Genomic DNA, 10512 nt, shown 5'->3' with positions numbered 1-10512 from the left:
AGAGAGAGAGACAGAAAGAGAGAGAGAGACAGAGAGAGACAGAGAGAGAGACACAGAGAGAGACAGAGAGAGAGAGAGAGAGAGAGAGAGAGAGACAGAGAGAGAGAGAGAGAGACAGAGATAGAGACACAGAGAGAGAGACAGAGAGAGAGAGAGAGACGAGAGAGAGAGAGAGAGAGACACAGAGAGAGAGAGAGACAGAGAGAGACAGAGATAGAGACACAGAGAGAGAGAGAGAGACAGAAAGAGAGAGAGACACAGAGAGAGAGATCATGCGTGGCAGGGCACCTTTAACTGTGATGGAGTCTCTCTCTCTCTAGTCTGATTCTGGTGTTCTGAGATGAAACCAAACCGGCGCCCTGCCGTTAGGGTCCCAGCGGAGTTATTTGGTCTTCTTGTCCGAGGCCAGCGCGTCGTGCAGCTGAGAAACACACTTCTCAAACTGGTCCATGGCCAGCGTCCCGCTGTCGTCGAAGAACGCCGCCACAGACTTGGTGAACTCCGCTTCCCGACACTTCTTCGACTTTCCATCGATGAAGGAAACTCTCAGAGTGTACTGGTCATCGAACCAAATAACACACACACACACACACACACACACACACACACACACACACACACACACACACACACACACACACACACACACACACACACACACACACATTAGGGCTGCGCCCTCTCAGTGGACTAGTGGACTAGTGGGTGGTTCTGGTCTCAGTCAGCTTAGATCTCTGTACTCCATTAGTCAGGTCTGATGCTGTTTTCATGCTGAAGGACTCATTTCTAAGAACTGTACGAGCTCATCTCTGGTAAACACAAGAATTAAGGGTTGACCTTTGACCTCACAGATATCAGCGTGAAACCTACTCTGATTACTTTCATTAAGGCAGTTTATTTGTTGTATTACACGTTCTCTGAAATGTGTTTAAATATGCAAAAGGAGGCGTTATCTTATTCAATATATGCATCCTTTTAGCGTGACTCTTAGTGGAGAAACTCAGATTTACAGATCTGTCGATTAAATCGGTACGACTGAACGAGTGTTAGTCGACTGAGAAGTTCTTCAGTCGAGCACAGCCCTAGAAAATATATATTATATCTAAAATATTCTAGATATATTTATATACGTCAATATACCTCATGAAGTCTAACATTTGGAAATACATTTTCTTAATCACTAAATTCTAAGGGATGTTGAATATACTGAAAAAAATTTCGTTTTTTTTGCAGTGAAATGTGCGCGTCTGTAATCACAGTGCATGCTGGGAAGACGCAAAAAAAGCGACAAAAACATGGACTTTTTTTTTTAAAAGCAACAAAGCACTTTGAAGAAAGTGCAAAGTGAAAGTGTGGAAGTGTGTTGTATGTAAAATGAAGAAGTGTATGGGTGTGTGTGTTTGGAGTGTTAGAGTGCGTCCTGCTTTTGTGTCTGTTGTGCTTGCATGTGGTGCGTGCTGTGTGCGCGTATGTAGTTTATGTGTGCCTGTGTGGCGTTGTGACAAGTGTATGTCTCTTTTTTAGTATGTATGTGTGTTGTGCAGCCTTATTGTCAGGTGTGTGTATGCTGTGCTGCACGGTTTCTGTGCATGTGGTTGTGAGTCTGGTATGTGTATTGAAGGTGTGTCTAGGTAGGTATGTGTGTGTGTGTGTGTGTGTTGGTTTTTGTTTTTTTTTTTGTTTTTTTTTTTTTTTTTTGTATGTGTGTGCATGTGTGTTGTCTGTGTTGTCTGTGTGTATGTGTCTGTGTGTGGAGACAGAGTGTAGCTGGTACCCTGGGAGGAGGCCAGGTGTTGCGGGTCCATGCCACGGCCGATCTACCGACCAGGAAGATGTTCTTCTCCTGGTAGGACGTGTACAGCGTCAGGACGCCCATCATGATGAAGTACGTGCTGCACGGTTAGGGAACGCACACAACACAACACACAACACACTCTCACACACAACACAACACACAACACAACACACACAACACACACTCACACACAACACACACATACACACACACAACACACACACACTCTCACACACACAACACACACACACTCTCACACACAACACACACACACTCTCACACACAACACACTCTCAAACACCCACACACAACACAACACACACACACACACACACACACACAAACTCACATACACCACACTCTCACACACACAACACAACACACACACACTCACACACAACACAACACACACAACACACACTCACAACACAACACACTCTCACACACACAACACACACTCTCACACACAACACACACAACACACACACACAACACACACACACACTCTCACACACAACACACACACTCTCTTTACACTCTTTTTGTTTCCATATTCCAAAGTTTTTTTTAACTTTATTGCCAGACTGATGTCATAAAGACACAATCTCTCTTCAGCGTGTTTATCGACGCAGCGAGTAGGATGAAGGGACGGAAGTCCGCGGAGGGAGGTTGGGGGGGGGTCCCAGGTAATACGCAACGTGGCGAGGTGTGGGCACCTCGCCACAACAGCGGACGTACACGTGGAGAAGCTGAAGATGCGTCCAGATCAAGGTTAGGTGCCTTGCTCAGGGGCACCTCAGTGGTGGTAATGGAGGGACAAAGCACTGCTCTTTCACTTCCCCCACCAGATTTCATCCTGTCGGTCTGGGGATTGAACCGACGACCTCCCGGTCACAAGCTCGCTTCTCTAACCTTTAGGCCACCACGGCCTTCTTTAGAAACTAAATGTGTCTTCTGGCTGTGGCAGCAACACACCTTCCACGGTCTGTCTGTCTGTCTGTCTGTCTGTCTGTCTGTCTGTCTGTCTGTCTGTCGTTAGGTCACGGCAGTTTACTGGCGGCCGTATGCCGCTTATGACGACAGCCACGCGAGGTGCAAAACGGAAACGACAGGGAGTCGAGCAGGTACCATGTGATGAAAAACTAGGGCTGGGAATCACCAGAGGCTCAGATAAATCAAAAAAAAAACTACAACTCCCAACATAACTAAAACACCTCCCTAACATCAATACACAAAATAAACATACAAATACCATATCATCACGATACCATATCCTCATAATCATCATAACATACTAATCATCAATCCAAAAACAAATCCCAATATCCTATATATATATTATTACCTCGATACATACCATAACTTCCACATCATTAATCATATACCATCACGATACCATACATCGCGATACCATATCGCATCCATACGCGATACCGCATATCATCACATAAATATCATCACGATACAATATCATCAATACACACGATACATCAATGATACCATACGATAACATCAATGATATCATCACGATAATAACATCATCAATACAATATCATCACGATACGATACGATCACGATACAATATCATCACGATCACGATACAATATCATCACGATACGATATCATCACGATACGATACGATCATGATACGATCACGATACGATACCATCACGATACGATACCATCACGATACGATCACGATACGATACCATCACGATACCATATCCTCGCGATACCATATCCTCGCGATACCATATCATCGCGATACCATATCATCGCGATACCATATCATCACGATACGATCACGATACGATCACGATACGATACAATCACGATATCATCACGATACCATACCATCACGATACCATCACGATACCATCACGATACCATCACGATACCGATACCATATCATCATGATACTTAGGTCACGATACGATACCATCCCGATACGATATCATCACGATACCATATCATCACGATACCATATCCTCACGATACCATATCCTCACGATACCATATCCTCACGATACCATATCCTCACGATACTTCGGTCACGATACGATATCATCACGATAAGATATCATCACGATACGATATCATCACGATACTTAGGTCACGATACGATATTATTGCGATTTTAAACATATTGCAATATATTGCAAGGTATTACATTTTTTTCCAACTTTTTCCAATTTAAAATGATGTCCCCAAAAGGACAATTTTGTCAACATCTTATCTAAAAAGACACATTTCTCTGTTTGTTCATCTCACTTCAATTATACTGCTACGAAATGGGATCGTCAAGCAGACAGACTGACCAACACATATATAATAATAATAATAATAATAATAATAATAATAATAATAATAATAATAGATCCATACTTGGCGTCTGAGTATCGATACAGTATTGCCACGATAAATATCGCGATACTACGCTGTATCGATTTTTCCCCACCCCTATGAAAAACATCAGGGTCCTTGCATCTTCTTCTTCTCTTTCGCAACAAATACGGTGTTCCGGTGACCTGGACGCATCCGATTGGCTCTCATCGCCATCAAACTCCTCGCTACGGCGTCAATTCACGCGCAATCGCAAGGCGATTTAAGTCAATGGAGGCCAAAACGGCGTTGATAAACACGCCAAAAAGCGATTATGCGTCTTCATAAACACGGCAATAATGGCGTACCAGTTGGCGTGTCGTACATACGCCACTTCATGACATCAGTCTGATATTTCTGGCGTTTTTTTTGGCGTGTTTTTGCACACAGTGGAAGGATATGAGATGACGCAGCAGGCGAGGACGGGCCTGGACTCGGGGAACGGGTGCAGGAAGTCCCAGACCAGCGCCAGCATGGCGAACAGACAGGACACGGTACAGATCAACAGGCGGCCGTCCACCAGGCCAAAGTTCTCCACGTAACCGTACTTCTCCAGCAGCACCTGAAGGACAGACAGACAGACAGACAGACAGACAGACACAGAGACAGACAGACCAAAAGAAGTCAAGTGTTGTAAATTATTACTAAATCATTTTAGACAATATTTTCAGAATAAAAGCTGACTTTTGACCGTGTTTTCAGAATAAAAGCTGACTTGTGACAGTGTTTTCAAAATAAAAGCTGACTTGTGACAGCGTTTTCAAAATAAAAGCTGATTTGTGACAGCGTTTTCAAAATAAAAGCTGACTTGTGACAGCGTTTTCAAAATAAAAGCTGACTTGTGACAGCGTTTTCAAAATAAAAGCTGACTTGTGACAGCGTTTTCAAAATAAAAGCTGACTTGTGACAGTGTTTCCAAAATAAAAGCTGACTTGTGACAGTGTTTCCAAAATAAAAGCTGAATTGTGACAGCATTTTCAAAATAAAAGCTGACTTGTGACCGTGTTTTCAAAATAAAAGCTGACCTTCTTTGCGGCATCATCCAGAGAGTTCTTCACCGCGGCTCCGTCCCATTTGTCTATTTTCACCGGTTTCTCGTCGATTCTCCACTGAAACACAATCATTAAACACATTGATCTCAGTTATTTTTAGTATAGCAGTATATTGAATAGTTTATTTGTGTGTGTGTGTGTGTCTGTGTGTTTGTGTGTGTGTGTGCGTGCGTGCGTCTGTTGTGCAGCAATAGTAATTAATGTCCTAACAGTAGATTAGTCTATAAAAATATACTTTAATGTAAATTATTATAATAGTATAGCTAGTATATAGCTTCAAAAAGTCTCAGATGTAATAAGACACATTTAGCACATTTTATAAATTATTAGTTTCAACACACTATACTGAAAGTAAAAAAAAAAAAGACAAAAACATATATACATATTTTACTATTTATTTAAAATTATAAAAAGGTATATTCTTGAAGAAGGCAAAATGTGCCGAATGTAAGATGTATGTCTGGATCCTACATTTAAAACAAATACACTGCATTGTATCAGATTTCTGCATGCATGGCTTACTTATTGATTGAGTCTGCATCTTTTACCCTCATTACTTTCATAAACCTTTAATAACCTTTTAAAGTCAACTTTGACTGAGCAGTGTAATTGTTTTTAACTAGGTGCCCTTTAAGTTGTAGGTCTGCATTAGCTTAAGTGAAGTGTAATGTCTTGTTTGTGTTCTAGTATGTATAGTGTGTGTATAGAGATTTGTGGTGTAGTATGTAACCATTGTCCTGTCTTATGTATTTTGAAACTTGTTGCCGCCTGTCTTGGCCAGGACTCCCTGGAACAAGAGTTATTAATAAATAAAAGTAAAAACGGTCAAAACACAGGAGGAGTTCATGCACACCATGGCCGATTAAATCAACCAATGCTACCAGGGTTCTAAATTAGCACCGTTTACCAGCCAAATGCTGGTGAAATATGCAAGTGGCTGGTAGATTTGCATCACTTACCAGCCAAAAAACCCAATGGTAATCTATTGAATGGCTGGTAATATTTGAACATTCATTAGCCATTTGGCTGGTAGACGAAAAAGTTAATTTTGAAGCCTGAATGCTACACTGACTCTGTGTGGTTTTAAATTCTAATTCAACTTAAATAGTCGGTTTTTGAAGTGAGTTTGGTGCAGACGTCAGAACACACGGTCGTGCACTAACATGGTGCGGTCTTGTAACTTTAAAACCACGGCCGAATATATCACAAAATGCTGATAACTGGTGCTGTGGTATTAGACTAATGTTAAAAACCGACTTTCAAAAATTCTAATCAAACTTAAATCGTCTGTTTTTCTGAATGGAGTTTGGTGCAGCAGACCAGCAGCTGTCTGCAGCGTCAAAACACACGCTCGTGCACTAACATGGAGAGAAGTTTTTAAGTTTAAAAACCATGAACGAATAAATCAAACTACGCTTAAAACTGGTGCTAAGGTCTCAGATTTATATTAGACTGCCTCTGTGTGGCTTAAACGTGTAAAATAAACTTAAATCGTCTGTTTTCTGAATGGAGTTTGGTGCAGCGCATTGAGCATCCGCTGTCTGCAACAGCTGGAACCAGTAAACTAAACACACCGCTGCAGTTTGAACACACACTGACTAACGCGAATAGCAGACCCAAACAAAGCTTCACCTCGTAATGAATTCGGGTTGATTTATATTTTAAAATACATGCACTTTAGCCGGCTAACGTTAGCTTAGCTGGCTAACAGCGGCGCCGCAGCAGAGCACGAAGCTAGCAGGCTAGCCGGCTCAGAGAGCTGAACTCTCCGCTCCGACATCTGACATCCGTAAGAAAATAAAAACCTGAACTTTTCTTCCCAGCTGACTGGAAACAATAAAAACGTGAATGCTCACTTTCTCCAGAAGTCCAGTCTTTCCGTTCCTCGCGGCAGCCATCTTCTCTTCCGCTACGAATACGGTTCCGGTGACCTGGACGCGTCTGATTGGCTCTCGTCGAGATTTTTAAACGACCGACGACGTATGTAACTGCGTGGGCGTGCCCGAGGCGCGCTCTTATTTTTCTCGCACTATGACAAAACATAAACAAACAGGAAAACTAAATAAAAGAGAAGTAAAAACATCATATTTTATGATATAATAATAATAATTACAACATTTCTGAATGTAAAATCTTAATTCTTAAAAGTATCGCACTCCGTTTAATCATATAATCCATAATATTAGCATTAGTTGTCGGTTATTGGTAGAGATGTGCTGCTATTTTCAAGTTATATTCACACGTTTGTTCTCTGTTCTAAGTTTTAATGAATATGAATATGAACAAAAACGACATTTAACATTTTCGTTATTACTTACGTACCTATGTAGCTCTTTAAAACTTTAAACTTTTCTCCCTATAATATAATGTATATTAGAATGACAGCGTTTTCTGACATTTTCTAAGTTTTTGTAGCTTCTGTCGACGTTTTGGACACATTTTTAAGGTTTTTCTGGAAAACGTTCTTCCGCTGGTCCCAGCTGACGCCTTCAATTTCTGATCAAGTGTCCGACAGCATTCTGTGTGTGTAAGTGTCTCTGTGTGAATATGTCTGTGTGTGTACAGTATGTGTGTGTCTCTGTGTGAGTGTCTCTGTGTGAGTGTGTGTACAGTATGTATGTATCTGTGTGGGTGTGTGTTTGAGAGGGTCTGTGTGTATAGTGTGTGTGTCTGTCTGTCTGTGTTTGTCTGTGTGTCTGTGTGTGAGTGTCTCTGTGTGTGTCTCTGCGTGAGTATGTCTGTGTGAGTCTGTGTGTCTGAGTGTACAGTATGTGTGTCTGTGTGTATCTGTGTGAGTGTGTTTGAGAGGGTCTGTGTGTATAGTGTGTGTGTCTGTCTGTCTGTGTGTGTCTGTGTGTGAGTGTCTCTGTGTGAGTCTGTGTGTCTGAGTGTACAGTATGTGTGTCTGTGTGTATCTGTGTGAGTGTGTTTGAGAGGGTCTGTGTGTATAGTGTGTGTGTCTGTGTGTGAGTGTGTCTGTGTGAGTCTGTGTGTCTGAGTGTACAGTATGTGTGTGTACGGTATGTCTGTGTGCAAGTATCTGTGTGTCTTTATGTGAGAGTATGTTTGAGAGGGTGTATGTTTGCGTGTGTAGTGTGTGTGTGTGTCTGTCTGCGTGTATAGTATGTGTATAGTTTGTGTCTGTCTGCGTGTGCCTGTCTGTGTATGTGTGTATGTGTATGTCTGCATGTGTACAGTATGTGTGTCTCTGTCTGTCTGTCTGTGTGTGTGTGTCTGTCTGTCTGTCTGTGTCTGTGTGTGTGTGTGTGTGTGTGTGTGTATGTGTGTGTATGTGTGTGTGTGTGTGTGTATGTATGTGTGTGTGTGTGTGTGTGTGTGTGTGTGTGTGTTATAAACATTGTAAAGAAGACAGGACGCAGGTTGTCTCAGGTTTTTGAGGGCTTTCTTGGTTTCAGCAGCCACAGATCTCCTCTCATACCCAACTACTGAATCATGAATTATTAACACGGTCCGTCAGACATTTGGCACTCAGCATTAACCCTGAACTCTTCTGGACTACTGTAGAAAATGTGCATATCAGTGTTGGAGAGAGTAAAGCTCGTATGGCGTCAGTTAAAAAAATTCTAATAAAAAACCCTTCAGAGTCTCTAAAGAGAAACACTCAAAACTCTGTTAATTAAAACACAATAATAATTATAATATAATAATCATAATAACAATAATACTTTTCTCAAAAATCAAAATAAATCCTCCTGACTTAAGTGTCACAACATGATTATTCCACAACTTTAAACCGTAATTTCTGTATTGTTTTTTATAACCTGGACCCTATCATCCCATGTCTAAGTGACTGATGTGAACACCCACCAGACTCCATGTAAAGAATCAGGACTTTTAATCAGCGTAAAACACACTTCATTCAAAGTGGACAGAAACTAAATAAAACTACCAAAAGCCGTCTTGGTTCATCTTTCCCCTGTTCCGACAATCACCACTCTGGTTTGGTTGAAATAAACCCTTCAGCTGATAATGCTACTCTAGCTAACTCTCCCAATGTTAGACCCAGGTGAAAAAAGCTTCTGGGGGGGTGTTTGGCTCGAGGTCAAGGTGCAAAGGACCCTAGGGTGAAATTACTCCGAACCATCACTTTAATTCACCTATTTACATGTGGAGATAAGCTGGCTCCATACACGCTAAAAGTCCTGATTATTTACATGGAGTCTGGTGGAGATATGCTGGCTCTATACACGCTAAAAGTCCTGATTATTTACATGGAGTCTGGTGGAGTTTGGTGATGGTGATTTCGGGGCTGTTTCATGTTAAACTAAAAGCTCTATCTCTGTAAGGATCCATCCCATAATGTTGTCAGACTCTTAGAATAATAATCTGAGTCTGTCAGCAGCAACAACAGAACTTTTACTGGACGTTAACTGATAGTTTTTGCTCAATTCTGGACCAGTTTCAGAGAATTTTGTTACAAAAACATGGGGAAATAGGATCCAGGTTATAAAAAAAAAAACGAAGTTACCGTTTAAACAGGAACCGCAAAGTTGACTGATTCCTTGGATTTATGGTCAATTAATTTAAGTTAAAATAAAGTCAGGTATCAAAGATGTGATGTAGCTGATTTATAACTCAGTTTTTTTGGTGATTTGCTGGTGAGAAGATCAAAAATAAACAATGTTTTTGGTGGAAATGTTCAGTTGCATTTACACCTTTTCCACAACAGCCGACTGGGTTTGAAAAAATCTTTATGTTAAAGAGTAAGATCCTTTTAGTTTAACATGAAACAGCCCCGAAATCACCATCACCAAACTCCACCAGACTCCATGTAAATAATCAGGACTTTTAGTGTGTATAGAGCCAGCATATCTCCACCAGACTCCATGTAAATAATCAGGACTTTTAGCGTGTATAGAGCCATCACAATATTTAAAAAGGCCATTATATTATAATTAATCTTAAAATTATAAACTTTCAAAAGCCGTCTGGGTTCATCTTTCCACTGTTCAAACAATCAACACTCTGGTTTGGTTGAAATAAACCCTTAATTCACCCATTTACATGTGGAGATATGCTGGCTCTATACACGCTAAAAGTCCTGATTATTTACATGGAGTCTGGTGGAGATATGCTGGCTCTATACACGCTAAAAGTCCTGATTATTTAGTCAGTTGAGTTTTAGTGTGTAGTCTAATGTAGTGAGTATGCTGTACTGTATATAAATATATTGGCCACAATCTGCCTTTGGGGGGGCGGGGGTCCTCCCCCTCGGTTATTTTGAGCGTCATGACTTCATTTCCTGCATTCGGATACACTTTC

At 41.1% G+C, this 10512-nt stretch overlaps 1 protein-coding gene across 1 annotated transcript; it reads right to left on the bottom strand.

Moving 5' to 3' along the window:
• Positions 1-204: 204 nt before the first annotated feature.
• Positions 205-7214, bottom strand: spcs2 (signal peptidase complex subunit 2). Its single transcript, XM_039780329.1, is given in 6 exon segments — positions 205-570; positions 1772-1813; positions 1816-1889; positions 4579-4739; positions 5203-5286; positions 7086-7214. Coding segments are annotated over 6 exon segments (591 nt in total). The 5' UTR covers positions 7128-7214; the 3' UTR covers positions 205-382.
• Positions 7215-10512: the final 3298 nt, after the last annotated feature.

Source organism: Perca fluviatilis, chromosome 2 (genome assembly GCF_010015445.1).
Source record: "Perca fluviatilis chromosome 2, GENO_Pfluv_1.0, whole genome shotgun sequence".
NCBI lineage: Eukaryota > Metazoa > Chordata > Actinopteri > Perciformes > Percidae > Perca > Perca fluviatilis.
The sequence above is the reverse complement of the archived record's forward strand: the minus strand, read 5'-3'. Positions and strand labels throughout refer to the sequence as shown.